Below are 27,632 nucleotides of genomic sequence, written 5' to 3'. Positions count from 1 at the left end.
AGAATGAAAAAAGAAAATATGAATAACGGGAAAGGAATAGATATTCCTGGCTGAGATGACTAAAGATACTTCCCAAGAAAATAAAGGCTTTAATACAATTAAAAATTTCTGTACAATGTTTCTTAGAACTTGAGAAATTGAGATCAGAATTCATCTAGAAAAATCACAAGGCAGAAATATCAAATACATGTCTAGGGCAAATGCAGCAATGTTGTGGGACTTGGGTCACAAGCTAAGGGGAGCACACATACTGGAGGAATGGGGACAGGTAGGAAATGCAAAACTTCAAAGTGTCTGATATCTCCACTGCAGAGGAGCTAATACGGAAACCTTAAAGCGACAGAGGTCACTATGGGAAGGTGACCAGGAAATAGTGAAGAGGGCTGGTAGAGATGAATCAATTCAGGTTGTAACACACTTGTGCATGGAAGCAATGCTAGGAATCTCTGTATAGCTGTCCTTATCTCAAATAGCAAAAACACTTTGTCTTTCTTATTATTGCTTATGTCTACTCTTCAACAAAACTGGAGAAAAGGGCAGAACAGGTTTTGCCTGGAAGCAAGGGCAGTGGTGGGGGAGAGGGTAGGGGTGGGGGTTGGGATGGGGGGAGAAATGGCCCAAACAATATATACACATGTGAATAAATGAGTAAAGAAAAAAAATAAATAAAGCAAAAAATATCACATATATGTATCTTGATGTAATAACAGTAAGCTTTTCCTATCAGATTTTAAAAATATATTACAAAGCAACAAAGAGCCAAAATTTATGTTAGAAGAAAAACATCAAAAAGTACTACATTTAAGGCTCCAGACATAAATGTAAACAATTAAAAATTCTATGACAAATGAGAAAGAACAACAGAGAACCACTAGATTAATACACAGGTCAAATCATTAAACACAAACCAAGAGTAGCAGGAAACAGAAGATAATTACTCAAGTTATGAAAGGGAGAAAATTTACATCTACTCACAGAAGGAGGTGATGAATACATCAGAATAAAAAGTTTAACAAAACAGATAGTAGTGGGAAAAAATATTTGCGACTACAATATTATCAGATAAGGTCAATATGTAGATTCTATTTAATCAGTTTACTCAAAAGAGAAACTTCATTTTACACACAGAAAATGCAAAAAGTCAGTCAAAATATGTAGTAGCATCCAGGCTTACTAGCAATGGAAAACAGAACGTTGAACTCTCAGGTACCTACACTTTTAATAGATAAATGAATTAAATGGCCCAAAATAAACTGACCTTGTTGATGGGGCTCTGAGGACACAGATACATTAAGAACTTGTTAAATATATTTTAAACTGGTTCTTTGTTTTAGGAAAAGTCTTGAACTATGCAATAAATACTATAAAATGAGGCTGAAGTTGTGGCTCAAGTGATAGGGCACCTGCCTAGCAAGTGTGGGACCCTAGGTTCAAATCCCAGTAACACAGACATGCACACAAACAAAAACCTATAAACTGTTCATTCTCTTCAATGCGCTAGGGACTGAACCCAGGGCTGTGTGCATGCTAGGTAAGTGTTCTACCACTAAGCTACATTGCTAGCCCAAAAACATGAGTCTTATAAAGAAGATTCTATTATTATCAATAATGGTGAGGAAATTAGGATAAGCCAAATACCCAGGGAGCAAGTTTCATAGGAGCTCAATAAGAAGAGAATCACTTGGGAAAAAGAACAAGAGACTATCTAGCATGGGGAGAGAGGACAGGGAAGAGACAATGAGAGAAAGATGAATGACTTACAAAATCCAGTTCGCTACCTGCCTTGCAATGAGGAGAATTTGGAAGAATGCTGCACCATCTACTAGGACAACTGTTCTATATAAGCTCCTTGTTCCTAAACAATACTATGACGCATGGTAAGAGAGTCCCTATGGAGTGGCCAGGTCCTGATCAGTGTGTATGAAGAGCAAACACACGACCTGCTTGTGATCTAAAGAAACAGTGGTCAGGCTGGTAATCCTGCACAGCAGCCACAGGCTGTTCCTTCAACCAAGAACCCCAGGGAGGGCAGCCTTCCTTGGTGCAGGCCTTGGACTTTGTCTAAAACTCACAGACCCACAGAGCAGGTGTGTCGAGTTTCCTGGTAGGTCTTTAGAGGAAGAAAGATAATCTAAGGGAAAAGATAAAGCTGGTGTCAGAGATTTTCTTCAGGGGACTGAATTGCCATCTCCCTGATGGCAGGACTTTTTTTTTTTAACCTAATCTTTGTAAGTTAATACTGCCGCATGACACAAATTAACCCACAAACTGACTAGTTTACATGGCAAAGAACAGAAATCATCAAAGAATACCAATGTGAATTCACAAAATTCTTACAACATTATTCTCTAAAGCAAACTACAGAGATTAATACAAAATTGGTTCAAATGCAAGAAAATATCCTGAACTAGAAGCTATACAGGAAAGAAAAGTTAACAAATGCAAACTTGCCTAGAGCAACAAAGAATCTTGGTCAAATTTCTGTTCTTGGCTGGCAGAGGGGCTCAAGTAGTACAGCACCTGCCTGACAAGTACAAGGCCTTGAGTTCAACCCCTAGTACTGCAAAAATAAATTAAAAAAAAAAAAATTTGCTCTCAAACCAATAAAGTTCAAGTCTTCCTTTCTTCCCTTCTCTGTTTAAAACTTAGAGCAAATATATATTTGTGATGTATTTTATAGAGGCAGAAACATTACGACAAAAACTAATGAATTATTTGTCCTGGCTGTCATCAAACCTCAATCCTCCTGATCTCTGCCTCCTGAGTAGCTAGGATTATAGGCCTGGCCCACTGGCACCTGGCTAACCTCAGAATATTTCATATCTCATATCTTACATTAAGTCAAATAAATTCCAAAGATGATGCTGGGCACTGGTGCCTCACACCTGTAATCCTAGTTACTCCGGAGGCAGCGATCAGGAGGATTGTGGTTCAAAGCCAGGCCAGGAAAATAGTTTGAGAGACCCTACCTTGAAAATAACCAATACAAAAAAGGGCTCGAGGAATAGGTAAAGTGATAGAGTGCCAGCCTAGCAACTGTGAAGCCCAGAGTTCAAATCCCAACACCACACAAAAAAACCTCAAGATGAATACTAAAACAACAAAAAAGGATTCTATACTACAAAGGTATTTCAAGATTACAAAATACACACTGCATGCATGAGTATACACACTGCATGCATGAGTACACACACAAACACACACTCCAGGAGAGGAAGACTGTATAAAGAATATAATCTTTCTTCAGGAATTCTTTTATCAGTCTTGTTACTTTGGTATTGGCAGCCTGATGCTAAAGTCCTGGATGTTTTAGTAAGGTGTCTGTAACGTAAGACCATGAACAGAATCTATGTCCCCGCAGAGATTATGATAAAGAACATTTTCCTCAAAACAATTCATAAATCAAAAAGCAGCCAATTAACACAAAATGAAATGTCCCTGATTCTTGCAACCCTTCTTTCTTCCCTCCTTTACTACTATTTTATCAGTGAGAGATGAGGCTGAGCAGCTCAAATTCAAAACTCTCAAACCTGTCAATGGACTTGTCTATGAATACAAACCTATTTCACGTTAAGACCACAAGCAAAACTTGCTGAAAACAACCAGGAACAATTTAACCAAGAATTATTAGCAACACAGACACATATGGCAAAAAAATCTGTGAAAAGACTGCTGGAGTCAGATGAAGAGAACTATGGGATTTCTTTTAAAACTGCAGGGTTGCTAGTGAGCAATTAAAGAGTAAGACATTTATTTGCCTTCACCCTGTCTTAATTAAAATCCACGCCTTTAACTTCATTAAAGCAAAGAGGCATCTTCCAGATATCACCAAGGTATTAACCTGTTGAAGAGTTTTCAACCAGGTCTTTAACAATTAGACAGACCAACATAATGGGCTGCTTTGCTATCTTTCCAAATTGGGGGAGTTAAAGAGGGAGTATGCAGCAAGGAAAAAAGAACTAACACTAAGGATGTTAGGCAATAGCACAGAACCAATTTATGAGAAAAGGACCCAGGTAAAAAAAGAGAAATTGAATTTTGATGTAACAATTTAAAAATAAAATCCCAAACACATAATAGCAGGAAAAAAAAAATCAAATGGCAGGAGTCACTTTTAACTGAAGTCCTGAGGTGAGATACCCATGGACCCTCAGATGTGGACTAACCGTGGCCCATTTCCGTCTGGGCATAGGTGCCAATTATCTGGAGTCCTTGGGATGAGTGCAGCCATTTCTCTTGCTGAGCAGTGGTGCCCTGATTCAGCAAGGTAGGAATAAACATGGAGTAATTGAGGCCCACAGGTTCCACAAAATTGACCAATTGTAGTCTACAGGAGAGAAAAGAAAAGGATCTCAGCCTTACTCTAGGAAACTGAATCCTACCACCCATTCCTGACAAATAGCTTTGACTCTCAGGATGAAGACTGGAAAACTGAAACCCCTAAGAAATTAAATGGAAAATTTACCATATTATTATCTGAAAAGCCAATAGTAGGACCTAATGGTATTTTAGGTCCTGCTCATCATTTCAAAGTCAGAATTCCCTTTTATTTTTTCTGGTGCTGGAGATGGTACCCAGGACTTCACATGTGCTAAGCATAGGCTCTACCACTGAGCCAATCAATGTCCAGTAACCAGGATTCCTTTGTACATTCTGTATTTAATCCAAAACAATTGGTTTTGTTGGTGTTATTTGCTGATTTGACTGGTTGGCTTAGTTTTTGTGTTACTTTCAGGTTTTACTCTTTTTTTTTTTGTTTTCTGGGTTTTTTTTTTGGTGGTAATGAGGTTTGAACTCAGGGCTCCACACTTGCTAGGCAGGCACTCTACCACTTGAGCCACTCCACCAGCCCTTTCTGTGTTGGATTATTTATTTATTTATTTTTGGCAGCACTGGGGTTTGAACTTAGGGCCTCATGCTTACTAACCAAGCAGTCTTACTGCTTGAGCCACTCCGTCAGACCTTGTGTGGGTATTTTGAGAAAAGGTCTCATGAACTATTTGCCTAGGCTAGCTTTGAACCACATTCCTGCAGATCTCTGCATTCTGGTTAGCTAGGATTACAGGTGTGAGCCATCAACACCTAGTTTACTTGTTTGTTTTGAAGTTCAAAAGGAATTCCAACAGAACACTTCTTTGTAGAACTGTTAACAAAAGCTTCTAATTTAAACTACCTTCCCCTAGATAATGTACATAAACAGCCTGAAGAATAAACATACATTCCAGAGCAGAATCAGACATCTCTACAAGTGTTCAGCCGTTTATGGATGGGCAGCTAGATACTGTGAGCAGGTTAAAACTTACCCCAAATGACCACTACTCCAGATTAAGGGAACTCTACATCACACTGCAATTCAGCCCTGAACTATCTTCTCATAAAACAGAATCCAGGGAATAGTCAAAATATTAATAACACAGTCAGCCTTGGCTATATTGTCCTATAGGTTATCTAGGTCTATTTTGTACATTTTCCCCAAAACTCATTATTTTTCCTCTTATTTTATTTATTTTTAATTAACAAATGAAAAATTATGTATTTTTATGTTATATGTATTAGTCTGTATCTTTATGACTAAATACTTGACCAAAACGACTTAAAGGAAGAGAGCTTTTGCTTATAGTTTGTTTCAGTCCATCATGGTGGGAAGGGTGTAGGAGATCAAGGCTGTTCAACTTATGAAAGCCAGGAAGCAGAACCCTATTTTGTACTTTGACAGAGTGTATATCTAAAGAGCTAAGCACAAACTATGTATCACCTAAGTGATTTTTTTTGTTGGTACTGGGGTTTGAACTCAAAGCTTTGGATTTAAGTATACTACCACTTGAGCCACACACCCCAGACCTTTTTATCCTTTCAAATAGGGTCTGGCATTCCTGGACTACAATCCTCCTAGTTGTGCTTCCCCCACAGATGGGAGGACAGGCATATACCACTACACCCAGCTACTGGTTAAATGGGGTCTTGCAAGCTTTTTGCCCAGGCTGTCTTCAAACCCTGTTCCTCTCAATCTCCACCTCCCAAGTAGATAGAATTACAGGCATGAGCCACCACGCCCAGTTCACCGAAGTGATCTTGATGATTTCTCAAGTATGACCAGGAAGTGGTGTCACCATTTTACCTTGGCTAGTACAACAAGCAGGGCATGGACTAAAGAAGGAAGAATAGGTTGCCATTCCATTTTGGGGAGACCCTGAAATCATCCCGCCACCTTAAAAGAAGTATTAGCAAACACAATATACTTTCTTATTGTGCTTTTTCCTAAATAAATACTGAATAAATTAACCCACTCTTTTCTATCTTACACAAATCATAATCCATTTAGAAACAAACAAGGGCTGGTGGGTGGCTCAAGTTGGTAGAGCTCCTGCCTGGAATTCGAGAGACCTTGAGTTCAAACTCCAGTATCGCAAAAAAAAAAAAAAAAAAAAAAAAAACAAAAAACACAGACCAAAATGGACTGGAGGTGTGCCTCACGAGTGGAGGGCCTGCTTTTCGAGCTTGAAGCCCTGAGTTCAAATCCCAGAACTACCAAAAAAAAGGGTACAGAAACAACTCTCTCCATGGATACTCTTAGATATTATCTTAGATATTAATACTTCCAATTAACCAGAATGACTTAATAAAATAATGACAGATCATCAAAGGGAATACCTTCTGTACATGTAAAAGTCATAGAAGCTGCCCATTAGCATCAGTGAAAAATGCTTTCTCTGCTGCCAATGGTCTCAGCCATAAGCTTAGGACAGAAATCATGTTTTAGCTGGGGATTTAGCTCAGATATAATTTACTTTCTAATTAATTCTTTGGGGGGTTCTGGTAATTGGATCTAGGGCCTCAAGCACATTAAGCATGTGCTCTATCACTGGGTACCTAGGAACCAGCTTTCAACACCTAAGAAAGACAACAAAAACACTGATCTCCATTAGAATTTCAAATTACTCTTAAGAACACTTCATAGTTTTCTTTTCTTAGTAAACTGTGTAGCCAAAAGACAAAGTTACAGGAAAGAATATTAGAAAAACATTTCTATTCTCCAAACAGCAAGGTCTTACTCACTTCTTCAAGGACTGATAGGAATACTTCTTTTACTGGTCAAACTGAGAAATCTTAAAAGTATTTTACTAATAGTCAGTCCACTTCAAAACAGGCTCATAAATTTTGTTTTAGTAAAAATGGATGTAAAAGAGATCTATAAAAGTCTGGGATACACAGTAAAATAAAACAAGACCAGAAATATTTCCTCAGAAATATTACTGTATTTGAAATTCTAGCATCCCCTCCCATTTAGCATTTGTTAGTTTTCTTTTACAGGTTCATAAAACATTTATATGTTACATTCGATGAGCATATAATGCTGATGGGATTGATGCTGAAGGTTGACTTGATGGCATGAAGTAATTGCCAAGACTAATTTTCGGTCCCCTTCTTTAACTTAAACTGATCTCCTGTTATACCCTAGGGACAGTGGAAGGGTGTCAATGGCAGTATTAAAGTTTGTACTTTCATATTTCACATGAAAAATGATACACAGAGCTAGCTGGTGTCCACGGACCTTTGGTCCACATAAAGGACTTTGTTCTAGTTCATTATGACTTCACTCAGTCACACATTGTGAGCTACCACAGGCTATGAATTCTACACCATGTGGGGAACATGCTGTGTTACCCACTTAAAAAAACAAAAAACAGCCGGGCACCTGGGCTCACACCTGCAATCCTAGCTACTCAGGAGGCAGAGATCAGGAGGATCACTGTTCAGTGCCAATTCCGGCAGATAGTTGGTGAGATCCTATCTCAAGAATACCCAGCACAAAAACAGGGCTGGTGGAGTGACTCAAGTAGTAGAGTAACTGCCTAGCAAGAGCAAGCACCTGAGTTTCATTTTTGGGGATGTATAAAATCTTATTAATTTTTAAAAGTTTATAAGCCCAACTCAAGTCATTCAAGCATAAGTTTCTAGGATTTTTTTCCTTACCTCAATATACCCACAACCATGAGTTACAAACTTTAGAAACAAAAGGGAGTATTTGCTAGTTGGCGAGTACTCTGATTTTGGTGACCAAAAATAAGCAAATACTTTTGATAAATGAAATTCAGTGGAGTTCTGAGGAAAATCCTAAAAGCCAGAGCAAACTATTTAACCTTCACAGAAATAACCAAGTCAAGTTGAAAAAAGATACCAAAGTATTAGAGGCAGTAGTATAAGGGAGTAATAATCATTACTACATAAAGTCAGAACTTGTAACATGTCATTCATCTTGGTTCTTGAAAACATATCTTTTAAAAAAATTAAAATTTTCTTAAGGTACTAGAATTGAACCCAGGGGTGTGAGCATGCTAGGCAAATGATTTACCACTAAGCTACACTCCGAACTCAAATTTATTGATGAAAATACTGGAATTCCTCTAAAAATGTAGAAACACAGATGTCCAGGAATAAATGAGAAGCGTAACAGATGCTATAGACCAAAACAATCTTGTACTAGAGTATTGACTGATGCTAAGGCTAAAAAAAAAGTCCCTACTGCTATATAGGATTAAAAAGCAAAGCACCACAAAAAATGCATGGTGTGCAGAAAGGACATACTCTCTACAGCACTATGACCAAGGTAGATTTTCATACCCTTGATCTTAGCCAAAAGGCTGAGAAGACTTCTATGCAGAAAACAGCCATTTGAACACTGTCACTAGATTGGACAATGCTGGGTTCTTACCTAATGTATTCATTCTGAGGTCTGACTGATGTTCTTTTTCATCCACCCTCAGATCCACACTATATATAAAAATATAATATGCTATTGCTCCAAAATATTTATTTGGTTTTTGTTTTGTTTTTGGTGGGACTGGGGTTTGAACCCAGGGCTTCACGCTCACAAAGCAGGCACTCTACTCTTGTTATTTTGGAGCTGGGATCTCCCGAACAATTTGCGGGGATGGCCTCCGATCTCCATCCTCTCAATCTCAGTAGCTAGGATTACAGGCATGAGCCATGGAAGTCCGGCTGCTGCAAAATATTTAAATATCTGGTCTTGCAATTGAAAAAAAAGAAAAACCCTTCCAAATTCAAATACTTAACAGGCCTCCTTTGTAAAAATAGCAAGCTCACTTTGCATTTAAATTCACATGCTTGAGACAAAAGAATTTTTAAAATCAGATTCTTGAAACTGAGTTGAGAATGAAAACTCCAGCATCTCCATTGTCATCAGCATTCTACAAATATGTCACCTCCCTAAAAGGCTGAGAAACAAAAGTAATCACATTAATTTTCCGCACATAAAACTTTAAAGTGGTAGGAAAATATACTGGATCTTCAAGCACAATAACCAAAGACCTCCACAGAGGGTAGCTGCAAAGTCTGGACTTCACAATACTTGTTGTGGGCTGAGGCATACCTACTTTTTAAACCACATGATTTCATCAGGGTCTGCGATGCCATATTCCCTCATCTTTTTCACCATGATGGCACTTTTCTTGACAGCCACCTCATAACGCTGGCTGCGAGTGAGGAAGTTGTAGTCCTCATGCTGGAACTCTGGGTCGTTCAGAATCAGGTTCTCTGCAAGGAAGTGAAAAAGACATCAAGAGGAAGCCTAACACCTTCCCTGAACCACAGCAGGTTCCAAGGGCGGGCGATACACCCACAATCCCGCCCCAGGACGCCCATATTAGTGGGGGTCCATGTTCCCCCCAAGCCTCGCAGTGCCCCCAACTTCTTATGGGGGACAGGGGGCCGCTGGAGCCTTGCTGGGGAGGAGGGAGCGCTGGTCTTCCTCACTCACCGATCTCTCGGCGGCGCCGTGTGTTCTGGACGCTGCCATCCAAGATGTGAGTGACCAACTCTGGGTTGAAGGTGGCGGAAGCCCGCTCCTTGCGCAGGTCGGGGTTCATGGCGGCGGTCAGTGGCAACAAAAAAGGGGGAACGCAGCAGAAACGACAGTGACAACCGCTGTCCGCAGCTCCAGCTCGGGCTCAGCCCTAAAAGCAGTCCCAGGACAGCGCGAGCCCCCGCCCCGCTCGCCCGGGCCCGCCCCTTCTCTTTCACCGCCTCCCCTCCGCGCGTGACCCACTGCGGCCGTAGGGGGCGACACGTTGGAGGGAGGTGGCACCCGCGCCGGGGCCGCCCGCCGGGTGGACGAATCCCCTGGTCCTCGCCAGGGGAGTTCCCCGAGCGGCGTCTCGCCAAGGGCACACAGGTAGAAGGTCAAGAAATTGACCGGAGCGGGAGGGGGTGAGAGTGAGGTATTTTAGGGGTCACGCCCTTCCCGCATCACGTGACCGCCCCGGGCGGAAAGAAGGAATTGGAGGTCCGGCGACGCCGCAAACAGGTTGACTGGGGGACTCGGGGTGGGGGCGGGACAACGCGCCTGAGGAAGGAGTGCGCCTGCGCCGTAGGTCTCACCTGCCTCAAGGCTTCCGGGTCCGCGCGCTAAACCCTCCCCGGAAATAAGAGGGGGAGTGGGGTTCTTGGGCCCTGCAGGCATTACGAGGGATAATTGTAGGGTTTCTCTGAAGCCTCCCAGATTAGAGAAAAAAGCAATGGGGACAAAGGTCTCATTGGGAATAGGGTTCATTATCTTCTGTTAAGATAATAGCGTCTTTGATACCAGAGTTGTGGGCCTCGGGGTTCCCCGTTTATGGAGTGATCTTGGATTTAGAGTGAGATCGAGCTGGCTGTGCTGCTCTGAGACCTCTGCCTTGGTTTTGAGACTTTTCGCCCTGAACTGGCAGTTCTGGGCTGGGGATATAGTTCACTTGTCCAGTGTGTGAGGCCCTGGGTTCAATCCCCAGCACCTGAGCAACAACAACTGGAAAACAAACAAGAACCCTGGCAGTTCTTAGAGCTCTTGGAGTCCAAACTTCAGTTTGCGTTATCAGTTCTCATCAAAGCGGAAAATGCCCACGTGCCCCAAAATTCTAGTATATGGGCTGGGCGTGGGGGGCATGGCTCAAGTGGTAGAGTGCCTGCCTGCCAAGCGTGAGGCCCTGAGCTCAGACCCCAGTACCATCAAAAAAGAGCACACGTCCTTTACCACTTCCTAATTTGTCCTTGTATGAACACATAACTTTCTTTTTCCAGTAACACTGGGTATAGTTAATAGTGAGGCTTTCACCTTGAATACGAAATTTAAGGGAGCACAAAAATATTATTTTGGTGCAATTTGTGTGTGGGGGGGGTACTGAGGATGAACCCAGGGCTTGACACGTGCTAGGCAAGTGCTCTATCACTGAGCTACATCCTAGCCTGGCAATATTTTTAAAAATCAATGAAAAAAAAAAAAAAACCTGCCATGAACAAAATACCAAGTTTTAATTAAAGACGATTATGATTGATTATTGTTTCTTTGATCTCAGGCTCCAATATGCTTGGGCAAGGCACTATTAATGAGGCTGTTAGTTTACTTATTGTTTTGGTGGTAGTGGGTTTTGAACTCAACTCTACCATTTAAGCCACACCCCCAGCCGCTAAAGCCTCTAAGATTTCATTTAGCCAGGTCACTGTGAACTTTATTTTTTATTCCTCTTATCAAAAGCTAGTGCTCCTATTCACAATAGCCAAGCTATGGAAACAGCCAAGATGCCCCAGCACTGACGAATGGATTAAGAAAATGTGGTATCTATACACAATGGAATTTTATGCAGCCATGAGAAGAATGAAATGTTATCATTCACTGGTAAATGGATGGAATTGGAGAACATCATTCTGAGTGAGGTTAGCCTGGCCCAAAAGACCAAAAATCGTATGTTCTCCCTCATATGTGGACATTAGATCAAGGGCAAATACAACAATGGGATTGGACTTTGAGCACATGATAAATCGAGAGCACACAGGGAGATATGAGGATAGGTAAGACACCGAAAAAACTAGATAGCATTTGTTGCCCTCAACGCAGAGAAACTAAAGCAGATACCTTAAAAGCAACTGAGACCAATAGGAGAAGGGGACCAGGAACTAGAGAAAAGGTTAGATCAAGAAGAATTAACTTAGAAGGTAACACACATGCGCAGGAAATCAATGTGAGTCAACTCCCTGTATAGCTATCCTTATCTCAACTAGCAAAAACCCTTGGTCCTTCCTATTATTGCTTATGCTCTCTCTTCAACAAAATTAGAGATAAGGGCAAAATAGTTTCTGCCAGGTAGTGAGGGGGTAAGGGGGGGGAGAGAGGGGTCGAGAGGGTAAGGGAGGGGGTGGGGGAATGTGGGGAGAAATGACCCAAACATTGTTAGCACATATGAATAAAATAAAAATTAAAAAAAAAAAAAGCTAGTGCTCTGCCTAGCAAGCATGAGGCCCTGGGTTTAAATCCCAGTACCCCACACTACCACCACCACCACCACCACAAAAAAAAGAAAAAAAGCTAGTGCTCAAATACAATCAACAAAAGCCATTTTAAAAATAAAACTGAGTTTATTGCTTACTGGATGAAAGGGAAATACTGTCAAAGCTTTGGCAGTGTTTCATAGAGTGAGGTCAGAATTTCAGTTCTGGATTTTAATTATGATTGGGTAAGAACCATAGTACAAATTGTTGGAAACAGCAAGGAGAGGGAATTCAAAGAATCTCGGGGGGAAAGCCAGGTGCTGATGACTCACACATGTAATCCTAGCTACTAAGGAGGCAGAGATCAAGAGGATTGCAGTTCGAAACCAGCCAGGGCAAATACTTCATGAAACCCTATCTCAAAAAACCTTTCACAAAAATAAGATTGGTGGAGTGGCTCAAGGTGAAGGCCTTGAGTTCAAGCCCCAGCACCACAAAAAAAAAAAAATCTCAAAGGGAAAACTGGCTGTTGATGTTCAAACCCTTTGCCTGGGTAGAAATTCCATGTAACATTGCTGGCCATATTTTGTAAAGACTTTCAGTTCTTGTAGTTACAATGGAAAGTCTTTCATACATTTTCAATAGGGAGTTATATGATATGACAATCAAAATGACATTTTTAAACTTGTGTAAAAGTAAAGGAATGATACATGAACTCCCTATATACTCCTCACTTGGTTTCAAAAATTATCAACCATATCTTCACCCACACTCCCCAACATTAATTTTAAACAATTCCCTTACAATATCACTCATAAATATTTTCAGTATGTATCTCCAAGCTAATTCTAAAATCTTCATACTGTAATTACACTTGGGCTATTAACAGAAGTTCCTTTATATCACTGTAAATCCAATCTGTTTCCCTGATTGTTTCATTAACAAAATGTTCTAAGCCAGACCCTGGTGGCTCACCCCTGTAATCCTAGCTACTTGAGAGGCTGAGATCCGAGGAGGATCATGGTTTGAGGCCAGCCCGGGCAAAAAAAAAAAAAGGTTGTGAGAACCCATCTCAAACAATAGCTGGCACAGTGGTGCTTACCTTTCATCCCAATTATGACAAGAGACTAAACTAGAAGGATCAAGGTCCAGGCCAGCTTGAGCAAAAAGTGAGACCCTAGCTCCAAAATAACCAGAGTGAAAAGGGCTGGAGGCATGGCTCACGTGGTAGAGTATGAGTTCAAGGCTCTGAGTTCAAACCTCAGTACTGCACCTTCCCCTTCCTCCCCGCCAAAAAAAAAAAAAAAAAAACGGAAAGGAAAGGTTCTATGATCCAGGTGTTGTATGAACGCCTATGATCTCAGTACTCAGGAGTCACTTGTGCTAAAGTCACCAAATAAGGACTAAGCTGTTAGATCTGAGAATCTGAAAAATCAGAAGAAAGGTAACAATCAGCATGCTTTATTCCTTACAGTCCTTAATCCTTTAGTTTTTACCAAAGTAACCTGAAGTGACCTGGTGTTAGCCAGTTATTTTTCTATTGTTCTACCTCCCTAATCCCTATTTTCTAAGGCAATCACTTTTCATTCCTTATTTCTGTCTTTTTAGCCCTACTCTTATCTGTAAAACTAGCCTCTTCTGCTCAGTCCATCAGAACATTTACTCCATTTTATGGAGGAAGTGTTACCTGAGTTAGAATTGAAAAGAAAGTCAACTGAAATCTTTAAACTGAATGGCAGTTTTGTCCTTTGCCACTCTGAATGTAGTGCTGGCAGTGAGTGTACTCAGCATGAAGTACATGGTGAAATATTTTCTTAGATGATGACATGAAATTGGTGACATATTTTCTCAGATGAAGACACAAACTTGGTGAAATATTTTCAAATATATACGAGGATTTGCAAGAATAGCACAAAGAAGCAATACACCTTTCACCTAGATTCGCTAGTTAACATTTTGCCACAGTTCCTTTATCTGTCTCCTGCAGTCAGCTCTGTTTACTTGCTTTTTATTTTCGAACCATTTGGGAAAACATTGCAGAAGTCCTCCTTTACTTATAAATTCTTTGGTGTATATTCCCTAAAAATCAGGACATTTGCAGGATGATTACCCATGAAGACAATTTAACATTGGTGTAACGCTAGACTCTGCATTTCTTTTGCAGTTATCCAGTAATGTCCTTTACCACAATTTTTCTCCTGGTCTAAAATCCAGTCAATGACATTGGTGATATTAGTTTCACAGGCTCTTGTTACAAAGTGCCACAAACCAGGTGGCTTAACCGCGTAAATTTATTGTCTCAGTTCTGGAGAGCAGAAGTCTAAGCTTAAGATGACCACATCCAGGCATGGTGCTGCACTTGGGAGGCTAAGGCAGGAGGGTTTTGACTTTGAGGCAGTCCTGGGCTATACAGCCCATCCCTGTCCTGTTCTCTACCCTCCCCCAAAAAAGTCCACAGGGTTGACTCCTTGAAAGGCTGAGAGAGAGAATCTGTTCCCACCTAGCTGGCAATTGTTGGTGTCCCTTGGCTTAGATTCACATCACCCAAGTCTGCCTTTATCTTCACATGACCTTCTCCCTGAGTCATGTCTGTTTCTGTCCAGATTTCCTCATTTATTTATTTATTTGGTGGGACTGGGGTTTGAACTCAGGGCTTCGTACTTGCATAGCAGGCACTCTACTGCTTGAGCAATCCATTTTGCTCTGGTTATTTTGGGGATGGGGGGGTCTCACAAATTATTTTGCCGGATGGCCTTGAATCACGATCCTCCCAATCTCAACCTCCCAAGTAGCTAGGATTAGGGGCTGGCTGAGTAGCTCAAGTGGTAGAGCACCTGCCTACCAAGCATGAGGCCCCAAGTTTAAAAAAAAAAAAAAAAAAAAGTAAAACCAAGTAGCTAGGGTTATAGGCATGAGCCACCAGTGTCTGGGTTTTTTGTTGTTGTTTTTGAGTGTTGGAACCTCACGCTTACTTAGCAAGTATTCTACCACCAGGCTGTACCCACAATCCTACCTGGTATTTTTAGAATCCATTCATGGTTCATCCAGGAATCCATTTCTATTCTGTTGGTTTCAAAACTGTTAAAGTCGTAGTAAAAATAATCCTTTAATTTGGTTAGTACAAAATTCATTTCGCTGGGATTACATTTACTATTTGTAATAATCCCCATAAAATGGAAGTAAAAAAAAATATGTGGATGGGAACACCCAACATGATGGCACATGCCTCTAATCCCAGCATTTAGGAGGTGGAGGCAGGAGGATGGCAAATTTGAGGTCAGCCTGGGCTACATAGTGGGGCCATCTCAAAGAACAAAACAAAACAAAACAAAGGGAAAAAATGTTGTGCTTGTTTGAAATGGGATGATTAGGGGAATTGGCTCAGGCTATGGTAGCTGCAAAGTCCCTCAACAGGTCAGACGTAGGCTAGAGGTCCTTGGGAAGCTGATCTTTTGAGGCTAAAGTTCAAAACATGGTATACACAGAGACTTAATGCTAAGGATTCATTGTGCAACATAGGCCAACAACGAATTACAATTTTTAAAAAATTAATGAATTTAAAACTTATGAACATCAAAGTAAATATCACAAAGGTAAAAGTTTTAAAAAGAGAGAAAAACCTTACAAACGTGTGTAGCCCCAGAGTTAATCCTACTATATGATAATCTTTAAAATAAACATAAATGCAGTGACAAATATGTGGACAGCTTAGCTTATAATATAGATGGTACTTGAGATTGGCAAAACCACTTTTTGTCATTATTGTTGTTTACTCTTTTTCATTTTAGCCTGTCCCTTAGGACAGGAGTTGTTTGTTCTTTTGAGACAGAGTTTCAATGTGTAGCTTCAGGCTGGCCTTGAACTCATGGTCTTCCTGCTTCCACTTCCCAAGTGCTGGGATTAAAGGCATGTCCCACCACACTTGGCTTGCATATAAGAAGATTCTGAACTTCCAGCTTTTTGCTGCACTGAATAGGCTTGTCCCCCATCATCCCAAACAGGGACTACTACTTTTTTCCCCCTTTGGTCATTTCTTTTTTGTTTCCTTTTGCTTTTTGCTTTTCTGTCATGCTAAAGAGGATTAGGGGCTCTTTCATTTTGGGTGACAGAGACAGCTCTGCTTCCTGGCCACAGTGATGACAGACATGACATCTGCATTTAGGCTCAGTTGTTCCTGAGCCACCAAGGTCAAACCCGTTCTTGGCATGCTGCCCACTGTCTGTCATCCATTGACCTGCAGTGCTGCCCAGGGATCTCTTCCCTGGAAGATAATAAAGCCAATTATTTGAGATTGCAGTGTATGATCAACTTCTGGTGTAAGGTTGCCATGTCAGTTGTCTGCAGAGATCTTAGAATTATTTACCCTTTATCTTTGTTGCTATCTCTAATTACTTGTTCTATCAAGAAATAGTTACAGGGCTGGGGAGGTGGCTCAAGTGGTAGAGCGCCTGCCAAGCAACCTGGACGCCCTGAGTGCAGTCCTCTGTACCACAAAAAAAAAAAAAAAAAAAAGAAAAAGAAAGAGTTGTAGTTGAAGAGCTGGGTGTGGTGGCGCATCTGTAATTCTCAGAAGGCTAAGGCAGGAGGATTGTAAATTTGAGGCCAGCCTGGACTATGTATTGATATTGAAACCCTGTCTCAAAAAGAAAAAGCAAGAAAATAAAATTGTTATGGATTAAGTTAGAGAATATTTGGGGGCCATTACTCAAAAAAGTAGAGGACTTCTTTTTATTTATCTGTTATTATTATTATTATTGCAGTGCAGAGGATTGACCTCAAGGGTTACACCCCCTAGCCTTATATCTTTATTTATTTATTTATTTATTTTTTGCAGAATTGGGGTTTGAACTCAGGACTCCCACTTGCTAGGCAGATGCTCTCCCACTTAAGCCACGCCACCATCCCTTAAACTTATTTATTTTTTTTTATTTGCGGTGCTGAGGAAAGAAGAGGGCTTTCACAGTGGCTTTATATAGGACACTCTTGTGGTGTGCTGGCCTTATGTTTCAATACATTAAGCGTGTCAGGGTGCCCCAGCAGAGTGTGGGAAGTACAGTTGTGCCTTACTTTGGCTCTGCTTCTTTCTTATTCATTTATTTTTTGGTGGTGCTGGGGAATGAAACTAGGGCTTTGTGTTCCACCCCTTAACTTACTCCCCTCTAACCCTTTCATTTATTTTTATTTTTTTATTTTTGAAATAGGTTCTTGCCCTGGCTGGCCTCAGACTCTCCATTCTTCTGCTTCCAGGTTTTTGTTGTTCTTCTTGTTGTTTTGGATTTTATTTTGTTTGTTTCTTTTTTTTTTTTCCTAACACATCGTAGGAAAAGCGAGTGGCAGCTGCAGGTGTTGTGGTGACCTGAGCTGTCGAAGTCTCTCCAGGTTGCTTTTATATATAGTTGTTGTTTTGTTTGTTGATTCAGTGTCTTATTCTGTAGCCCAGGCTGTCCTTGAATTTGAGATCCTCCTGCCTCAGCCTCCTGAGTGCCTGGGATTACAGGTGTGTGTGCCCCTGATGGCTGGCTTGGCTCTGCTTCTTGGCAGGTGGCTGCTTGGCATATAGTTTTCATGAAAGACAGGTGGAAAGTATTGATTGTGACAAATGTACCATTGTAAGCTGTTACAAACAGGAGAAGCTGAGTGGGTTGGATACAGGAATTCTCTGCACCATCTTTGTAATTTTTTTTTTTCAGTGCATGGGATCAAACCCAGCACCTGATGCATACTTAGGCAGCAAATTTGTGTGTGTGTGTGTGTGTGTGTGTGTGTGTGTGTGTGACTGGAGTTTGAACTCAGGGCTTCACGCTTGCAAAGCAGGCTCTCTACCACTTGAGCCACACCTCCAGTCCATTTTGCTCTGGTTGTTTTGGGGATGGGGCTCTCGTGAGCTATTTGCCCAGGCTGGCCTTGAACCGAAATCCTTCCGATGTCAGCCTTCCAAATAGGTATGAACATCAGCTCTCAGCTCTAGGCAGCAAATTTTTAATAAATCTAAAACTATTCTAAAATAAAGAGTTTATTTAAAACAAGTAAGTGTGAGGCCCAGACTTCAAACCCCAGTACCACCAAAAAGAAATATTTATTTTAAAGCAAATGAAGAATCTGTAATGTACAACTATGTGACAGTGTAGAAATCTTTTAAGTGATAAAGCAAGATGTAGAAAGGCCACTGGCCTGCAAGATTCAGAGCAAGTGTGTTCTCTTCCTTGTTAAGGGAGAGAGAAAGGAATACATACTCATATTTGGTTTTGTTTGCATAAAGATACACTGGAAGGATATAGAGGAAATTAATTGGAACGGTTTCCTTTAGGTCAGAGGATGGCAACCTTCAGCATGGGTCAACTTCAGCTTGCCACGTTTTTGTGAATAGAGGTTGATTGGAACAAGTCAGGCTCATATATTTGTGTATTATTTATGGCTATTTTCAACTGTAACGGCAGAGTTGAAAAGTTAAAGCACAGATCCTGTGGCACACAAAACCAAGAATGGGTAATATCTGCTCCTTTACAGACCCTGCTTAACTGAATTGGTGGGGAGTGGATTGCATTGAGCTGGGAGTGAGAATGAATGACACATCTCCACATAGCTCGTGTGTGTGTGTGTGTGTGTGCGTGTGTCTGTGTGAATTCATAACTATCCAAAATTTTTTATTTTTATAACCCTCCCAACTGAAACTAGTCTTCCAGATGTGGCTATTCTCATGTGTCTCCTGATCTTCTGTCCTGTGGTCTGCTTGGTTTATCAGGAATCTTCCAAAATCCATCCCAGCTGTTTGGTTACAGGTGCCAAGAATGCTGCCTAAGCCTGGGATCTGTTACCTCCCCTGGGAGGTCAGTGCTGGACAGGTCCCTGATGGGGATGCACTCCGAACATTCGGCAGGTAAGAGTGGCTCTTTCCACTTGGGGTGTGTGGGAGGGGACTGTTTAAATAGCCCCACTCAAAAAAATTAAAATAGTTTTATTAAAATGTAATCCAATTGTGAAAAAATGCTAAAAACTAATGTACATGGCTTATTTTTAAAAATACAGACAATTCACAACAGAGTAAAGAAAGAAAACAATCTCATTCTCTCGACAACCACTGCTAATGTTTTGTGGTTACCTTTATGTACTTTTATATATAATATATACTGTGTTTATACTTCCAAATTTAGTGCCTTAAAATGACAATAAATGTTTATCATCTCACAGGAATTTGGGGACAGCTTAACAGCTTTATTAGGTGGTTCTGGCTCAAGGTGTCAGGTGAAGTCAAAGACAAGATGTCCAACAGAGGGCTGGAGGCATTGCTTAAGCAGTAGAGCACCTGCTAGCAAGCAGGAAGCCCCGAGTTCAATCCCCAGTAACAAAAAAAAAAGATGCCTGCCAGGACTGTGGTTATCCAGAGGCTTATCTGGGACTGGTGGATCTGCTTCCAAGGTGACTCATTGACATGGTTGGAGAATTAGCACTGGCTGTTTGTATGACGACTCAGCCTTTCTTCATAGTTCTGTGTGAAGGTCCTTCTGCCACGGCAGCTTCTCCCAGAATGAGGGCTCCAAGAGACAGAACAGGTACAAGTCACAGTGTGTTTCAGGCCCTAGCTTCAGAAGTCACTCTTGGGCATTCCACAGCATCACTCTGGTCAGCCCTCTTGAGTAGGGTAAGGCACTGCACTCAGAAGTGGTCACCAGGACATACGAATCATAGGGGAGCATCTTGCAGACATATATGCACACACACGAGGAAATATTTTAATCTATGTGAGCCTATTGTATTACCATCTTGTTCCATTTATTTTCTTACTTAACTATGTATCGTAGGCTGGACTGGTGGCCCACACCTGTAATCCTAGCTACTCAGGAAACAGAGATCAGGAGAATCGAGGTTCGAAACCAGCTAGGGCAAATAGTTCTCAAGACCCTATCTCAAAAAAAAAAACCTTCACAAAAAGGGGTGGTAGAGTGGCTCACAGTGTAGGCCTTGAGTTCAACCACAGAAAACAAAACAACTATGTGTCGTAGAACCACTTCCATGCCAAATGGACAGACACACACGATCAGAGTTTTGTTTTTGAAATGGGGTCTTGCTATGTAGTCCAGGTTGGCCTGGAACTCATGATCTTCCTGCCTCAGCCTCTCAAGTGCTGGGATTACAGGCGTGAACTATCACTTTTTTTAATAGGCCCATTTTGTGAATGAATCTGCAGAGGCTTTTTTAACAGTTCACTTGTGTGTAGATAAACAGTTATATACTGTATAACGTTTGGTTCATCAGCCAGCTGCACATATGATAATGGGCCTGAAAAATTTTTACAGTATTCTTTCTATGTCTACATATATTTAGATACCAAATGCTTGCTGTTGTGCCAAACTGTGTAAGTATTTAGTATAGTAATGGTATAGTACAGTTTGTAGCCTGGGAACAATAGGCTATGCCATATAGCGTAAATGGATTGCAGTTCAAAGCCAGTTCCAAAGCTAGATGGCTGTTTAGCCATCTAGGTTTGTATTGGTGTACTCTATAATGTTTGCACAATGATGAAATCACCCAGGGGCTCATTTCTCAGAACGTCTGCTGGTTGGTAAATGATGCATGACTGGGCCATAATTTATTTAACCATTTCTGTATTGATTTTTTTACATGGGTATCATCTTTTTGTGTGTGGAAATGTGTTTGAACTCTGGGCCTACACCTTGAGCCACTCCGCCAGTCCTTTTTTGTGGTGGGTTTTTTTGAGATAGTGGCTCACGATCTACTTTCCCAGGCTGGCTTTGAACCATGATCCTCCTGATCTCTGCCTCCTGAGTAGTTAGGGTTACAGGCATGATCTACCAATGCCTGGCTTTTTTTTTTTTTTTTTAAGCAGAGTTTCACTATGTAGTCCAAGACGACCTCCCACTCACAATCCTCCTGCCTCAGCTTCCTGATTGCTAGTATTATATGTGTGCATCACCATACCTGGCCTCTCTATTAATTTTTGACAAAGATATCAGTGTAATTCAGTGGAGAAAGGATAATATTTCAGCAAATAGTGCTTAAACTACTAGTATTCTTATAGGGGGAAAACACCTTGGCTCCTACCTCACTCATGCAAAAAATAATAATTTGTACTGGATCTCAGATATCCAAGCTAAAACTCTGTCTCATCCAGAAATAAAAAGGAAGGTAATTTCGTAATCTTACAATTGGCACATCTCTTAGCCTAAGACACAGAAATTGAAAGACACACAAGAAAAATGAATGCATGGAACATCAGCAAAATGCTTCTGTTCATTAAATGATACCATTTGCTGATGGAGTGGCTCAAGCAGTAAGAATGACTGCCTAGCAAGTGTGAAGCCCTGAGTTCAAACCCCAGTGCTGCCAAAATACAAACAAACAAACAAATTCCTGGTGGCTCACACCTGCAATCCTAGCTACTCAAGAGGCAGAGAGATCAGGAGGATCACAGTTTGAAGCCAGCCCAGGCAAATAATTTGTGAGACCCTATCTTGAAAAAACCTATCACAAAAAAAGGCTGGTGGAGTGGCTCAAAGTGTAGGCCCTGAGTTCAAACGTCAGTACCACACACACGCAAAACAAGGCCATTAAGGGGAAGAAAATCAAAAGGCAATCATTTCTCAGTCTACAGCGTAGTCTGAAAACATTTGTCCTGATTTTTTGCTTCTGTTTTTATTTCTCAGAATAGACTCAGGCCGATCATGGATTTCCAGGGGTTTATTGGCTTCCCAAAACCTTTGAGCTTGATGGTGGTTCTGTGTGTGGGCAGAAGATTGCCATATCATTTCCCTTTCCCTCCAGATTGTACCTCTACGACATGACGCAGTCTCGAGTGACTCTGACGGCGCAGCACGGATCTGATCAGCACCAGGTGCTTGTCTGCACCAAGCTGGTGGAGCCATTCCAGGCCCAGGTGGGCTCCCTGTACATGGTCCTTGGGGAGCTTGAGCACCAGGAGGGTAAGCCGAGCCTCATACATCCTGGCTGTCTCTGGGTCATCTTTTGGGTAACTCATGAATTAGGAATGGGCCTGGTTTTGTGAGCCAAACCAGGTGTCCTTTACTGAGCTTAACATTGCTTCCAAATTGATCCACAAAGTCAAGAACTCCTGGCAAACAGGTGTGATTTGGACCCAGAGTGACTGGCCAAAGAGACTGATAGTGAAGATGTGATCATCATGGAAAAGAAAAAGGAGAGAGAAGCCACAAATTTCTAAAGAACTATTATTTGCACATTCCTAGTGTGAGGTGGTTGACTTAGATCTTTTTTAATTTGCCCACACGCCCTTTATCTGCATCTTATTGTTATTTCATGAATGAGAAAAGCAAGACTTAGAGAGGATGGGGCTATAATAATAGGCCAGGAAGTCGGGAAAAGGGAAACAAAATGCTAGAGAAGGAATAAATGTAGACTAGAAAAAGCTCTCTGACATCAAGAGTTGAAGGTTGGAGTGTAGCTCAGTGGTAGAGCACTTGTCCAGCATGCATGAGGCCCTAGACTCCATCCCCACCACTGAAAAAGAGAGAGAGAGAGAGAGAGAGAGAGAGAGAAAGTTGAAGATACTCTTTGCCTCTCTTTGTGACTGACCTTGTAAGATGCCACAGAGCCTTTGAGGTCAGTAGCTTTTTTCTGCTCCCATGAGGTTTATCTCTGTTATTTTTGTGTGTCTGTTTTTTCTCTTCTTCAAGCTTTTCTTTCCCCCACCCCAGTATAATGCTCATTGTAGAGAATTTTAAAAGTGTAAAGAAGCAGAAAAAGTCACCTGTCATTCTTCTCCGAGGCATTCACTATTACTGTTTTGGCATGTTACCTTCCAGTACTTGTTCTGTTTTTTTTGTTTGTTTGTTTTGTTTTTTTTTTCAGTACTGGGGTTTGAACTCAGGACCTCACACTTGCTAGGTAGGTGCTCTATCCCTTGAGCCACTCCACCAACCCTTTTTTGTGTTGGGTATTTTCGATAGGGTCTCTCAATCTATTTGCCTGGACTGGCTTTGAACTGTGATCCTCCTGATCTCTACCTCCTGAGGAGCTAGGATCACAAGCATGAGCCACCAGCACCCAACTGTTTACCATTTTTTAATTTAATTTTTTTGTTGGGTTGCAGATCATCTCAAAGGCCTTGTATATGCTAGGCAAGCTCTACCACTGAGCCAAACCCCTAGCCCAAAAGTCAACAGTTTTTATAAGCCCCGATGAATAACAAATCCAGGCAACAATCATTGCTGGCTGCTGCTATCATTAGATAAAAGATTGATGAAAAGGTTGTCATGAAGGGAGCGGCCCGATCAATCTAAACATTACAAAGAGTGGAACGATCAGACTTCTTATGCTTCCCATGTGATGCATGAAGAAGGCACAAACAGCACCATGTCTGAAGTGTTCCTGCAAAACAACAAAAACAGAACCTGAACCTGAACCTAATGAAGATCAGACAAAGCAGCCACTGGCTCGATGACTGTGTCTCATTATTTACATCCCAAACTGTCTGTTTGGGAGTTTTTCTCCGGAGATACTTTCTTTTGATTTTCTGTGTAATACAGCACACCTTTCACAGCCGGCATGACAAAATAGAGAGGATGAGGATGGTGGGAACTGTGAGAGCCAAGCGTGGCCATGGCGGTCCTGATCCTCACCTGGGCAGGCTGCACAGTGGCTTCTTTCACAAGGATCAATCAGACGTGGATCCTGCCCTGTGCCCAGGTCAACAGATCCGAGGAAAAAGGAGAGGCCATCTAAAGTCACCTCTCTGACATTTTCACATCAAGAGCTAGCTCAGAGACAGAAAAGGCAAAGTAGCACCAGCCTCGGATAAATTCTGTGGGTACCGTCTACAGGCTCAGACACTTCCTGCCCAGAGATGGAGGTGTGGGGCATACTTTTCCCCAATCTGAAGGTTTCTCTTTTTTTTAATATTTAAAAAATTGACACGTGGTTATTGTACATATTTATGGGGTACAGTGTATACAATGTGCAATGATCAGATCAGAATAAGTGGCTGGTCTACCACCTCAAATGTGTGTGATTTCTTTGTGTTGGGAACATTCAAAATCTTCTCTGTTAGCTATTTTGCAATATGCATTTAATTGTCCTCAATCATGGTCATGCTGCTTTGGTGTAGAATACTAGGAGTCATTCTTTCTACCATCTGGACCTGTTCTCCTTAGTGAAGGAGCAGGTGACTTGGTGGCAGCAGGTGGCTTCCTCCAGCTGGTGTCATAAATCCACAGTATTCTTGTTTTCTTCCCTCTCACACCTGTATCCTGCTTGGTCTTGGAAACCTTCCTATAGTGTCCTCTGGTGTATTTGTGCCATCCTTATCTCTTTGAGATTTCTCAAAAGCTGGCCTCCTCTCTCTTCCCCCCCGCCCCCACCATGGGCCAACTGGGCCTGCTTAAGCTCCCACGCCACACACCCCGCCACACCCAGAGGTAGGGCCAGGATCCTCCTGTTCCTCAGGTGTGTCATGGCATACCTGTCTTCCTCCCCCTGCTGCCAACCGGTTACACCACCTTTCATCTCTGCTCTGCTTCTGCCTTCCACACCCACCCCGGACCTTGGACCTGGTCTTTCCAGAACCGCCCGCCTCTGCTGCTGAAACTTTGCTCTCAGTATTGGCCTACCCTTTCTTTCACCCTTCTTGCACTACATCCTTCTTCTGCCCTGTTGGTGCTTGTGGACTTAGGACACCTGGGTTTGCTCTCACATTTTCTCCCCCCACCACCGGCTGGGCCTCAAGTACCATTTCAGCCACTTTCATGGTAGAGGGCTCTGCCCTTCTATCCTTCCTGCTTCTGTTCTGTCTGGTCACACTGGCTGATAAATGCAGAAAGATCACAAAGCTCTGTGATGTTGGAACACAGAAATGTTAGCGTCTCTTTTCTGGGCCCTTCTACACTGCCTGGAAGTCCTTGCATATGTCCTGGTCAGTCCCCTCCCAGGCTCCATGACACCTATTCAAGCATTCACCTGCTATATAAACCCTCTACTTCCTCACCTCCCTGTCCTGCTCAGAAATTTCCCTCACCTCTTTTTTTAATCTCCACTTACTCTTTTGTGTGTGTGTGTGTGTGTGTGGTGGTGAAGATTGAACCCAGGGCCTTGCACATACTAGGCTAGCACTCTACCACTGAGCTACGTCTCCAGCATTACTTATTTTTTTGAGATGGGATCTCTCTGTGTTACACAGGCTGATCTCAAATTTCTGAACTCAAGAGATCATCCTGCCGCAGCCTCCCCAGTGCTGGGATTACCATTGCATGCCTGCCTTATCTCACGAATTACACCCCAGTTAAAACTGGGACCACAGGCAGCACTCCCTCCGCCTCAAAAATGATATATACCCACACCTGTCCTTAGCTCCTCCCCTGCAGACTAAGAAGAGGGCTCCCTCCTACCTAAGGGCACCGACAGGTTCCTGTCCAAGTACCACTCTAATAAAGCCAATAAGAAGTCATCCACTGGGCACTGGTGGCTCACACCTGTAATCCCTGCTACTCAGAAGGCAGAGATTAGGAGGATTGAAGTTTGAGGCCAACACAGTAGTACTGAGATTTGAATTTAGGGTTTTGTGTTTGCTAGGCAGGGACTCTACCACTTGAGCCACTCCGCCAGCCCAGTATCTTTTTGGTTTGATGTCACCTGAACATTGATGTTATTTATCAGGTCACCACTGCATCCAGTAGAAGCTGCCCCCCCCAACTCTTCATCCAGGGTGGGATGACTTTCCCCTATAAGGCCAAGTTCATCTGGAACTCAGCCCCTTGGGTTTACTGAATATGGGTCTATATCCTGATTTCCCAGAAGACATCCTAAGATGCCAAAGGGGCCGTTCCCACAAAGAGCCTCCTCAACCCTGGGCACTCAGAACCTAAGGAGGGGGCTTGGGGTGTGGCTCACATGGTAGAGTTCCTGCCTAGCAAACTCAGGGCCCTGAGTTCAAACCCTAGTATTGCCAAACCAATCACCAGCCAGTAGCAGAACAGACCTCCTGTCCCCTACCAGCTACGTGCTGCAAGCAGCATTTAGATGATTTCAGAGGGGTAGTTTTAGGAACTAGCACTGCCTTCTTTAGGGGAAAAAAAAAGAATCTAAGGAGGCAAAAGGATAAGATGGCAAAAGTATGAAATAGAGGTACGTGTTCCAGCCACCCCCCCCCCCCCCCGGTAAAGTGGGGATGTTCAGATTGCCCTTTTTACTGGGACTTGATCTTAGGACCTTATTCTTGCCAGGCAAGTGCTCTACCACTTGGGCCACACCCCCAGTCCTTTTTGCTTTAGGTATTTCTTGAATAGGATGTTGCATTTAACTAGGACCGTGTTCCTCCTATGTCTGCTTCCCAGGTAGCTGAGATGCACATCACCACACCCCAGCTTTTTATTGGTTGAGATGGGGACTTACTCAAACTTTTTGCCCTGGCTGGCTTTGAATTGTGATCCTCCCGATCTCTGTCTCCTGAGTGGCTAGGATTACAGGTGTAAGCTACCATGCCTGGCTTCAAGCTGCTTTCTAAGTTCTCGACGTGCTGCACTGCATGGCAGGCTCACAGTTCTGAACGCAAGAGGACAAATTGCCAATACCTCTTGTGCTACCATCTTGCCTCCACCCTTGGCTGCCAACACTCAGTACCAAGCAAGTTGGTGAAACATCCAGAAGCATTGGCAGAGTGAGTTGCTGCTGTTGCTAGTATCTTGGCTTTTGTGTCTTTCAGATGGAGGTTCCGTGGTGAAGGCCCGGGTGCTGACCTGTGTGGAGGGAATGAATCTGCCCTTGTTAGAACGAGCCATCCAGGAGCAGAGACTGTACCAGCAAGAGAGGGACAGCAGCCACTAGGAAACACCAACCTAACCCCCCTAACCCCCGCCCCCCCCACCCCACACCTGCTCCTGAGCCCAGACTCCCTGGAGCCATTGCAGAGTGTAGGCACTTCCCCAAGTGACAGTCTTTGTCTGGGACCAGAAAGGAGAGGGACAGGGTTGTTAATCCAGCCCCTTCCCAGAATTTGAGATTGTTCCAGATATGACAGAGTAGGTATCAAGGTGTGATATGCCCTCTTTCCTGGAGGCTACAGGCAGCGAGCTCCAGACCCCTGGTGTGGGGTCTTGGAGGGTTCAGAAAGTCCTCATGAAGCCAGGTGCTGGTGACGCACACCTGTAATCCTAGCTACTCAGGAGGCAGAAGTCAGGAGAATCTCAGTTCGAAGCCAGCCCAGGCAGAATAGTTCGAAAGACTCTTAACCTTGGGAAAAAAAAAGAAAAAAAACCACAAAAAAGGACTAGTGGAGTGACTCAAGGTGTAGGCCCTGAGTTCAAACCCCAGTACCGCAATATAAATAAATAAATAAAATAAAAATAAAAACCTCCTCAAGAATAAAGGCCCAGTGGGCGTGACCTCGC

At 42.4% G+C, this 27,632-nt stretch overlaps 2 protein-coding genes and 1 non-coding gene across 5 annotated transcripts in view; 1 reads left to right on the top strand and 2 right to left on the bottom strand.

The window, feature by feature from the left end:
* Acox1 (acyl-CoA oxidase 1) overlaps positions 1-10,018 on the bottom strand; it is a 34,179-nt gene extending 24,161 nt beyond the window's left edge. The window contains exons 1-3 of one of the 3 annotated variants that reach the window (XM_020159340.2): positions 9,779-10,016; positions 9,396-9,555; positions 4,167-4,327 (exon numbers count right to left, since the gene is read on the bottom strand). In XM_020159340.2, coding sequence (XP_020014929.2) covers positions 4,167-4,327; positions 9,396-9,555; positions 9,779-9,887 — 430 coding nt within the window. In that variant the 5' untranslated portion in view covers positions 9,888-10,016. Of the gene's footprint in view, positions 1-4,166; positions 4,328-9,395; positions 9,556-9,778 lie in introns of those variants that run through there. The other 2 variants (XM_020159338.2, XM_074045089.1) reach the window with 2 other exon arrangements.
* A 40-nt stretch (positions 10,019-10,058) lies between these two features.
* Ten1 (TEN1 subunit of CST complex) lies at positions 10,059-27,594 on the top strand. Its single transcript, XM_020159348.2, is given in 5 exon segments — positions 10,059-10,192; positions 19,041-19,138; positions 22,042-22,199; positions 26,948-27,054; positions 27,057-27,594. Coding segments are annotated over 4 exon segments (540 nt in total). The 5' UTR covers positions 10,059-10,192; positions 19,041-19,049; the 3' UTR covers positions 27,243-27,594.
* LOC141414446 (small nucleolar RNA SNORA44) lies at positions 17,575-17,705 on the bottom strand. The gene has a single exon (XR_012439475.1). It is a non-coding gene; the product is annotated as a small nucleolar RNA SNORA44 (small nucleolar RNA).
* Positions 27,595-27,632: the final 38 nt, after the last annotated feature.

This window comes from Castor canadensis, chromosome 11 (assembly GCF_047511655.1).
Source record: "Castor canadensis chromosome 11, mCasCan1.hap1v2, whole genome shotgun sequence".
Taxonomy (NCBI): domain Eukaryota; kingdom Metazoa; phylum Chordata; class Mammalia; order Rodentia; family Castoridae; genus Castor; species Castor canadensis.
This window is presented reverse-complemented; position numbering and strand designations above follow the sequence as displayed.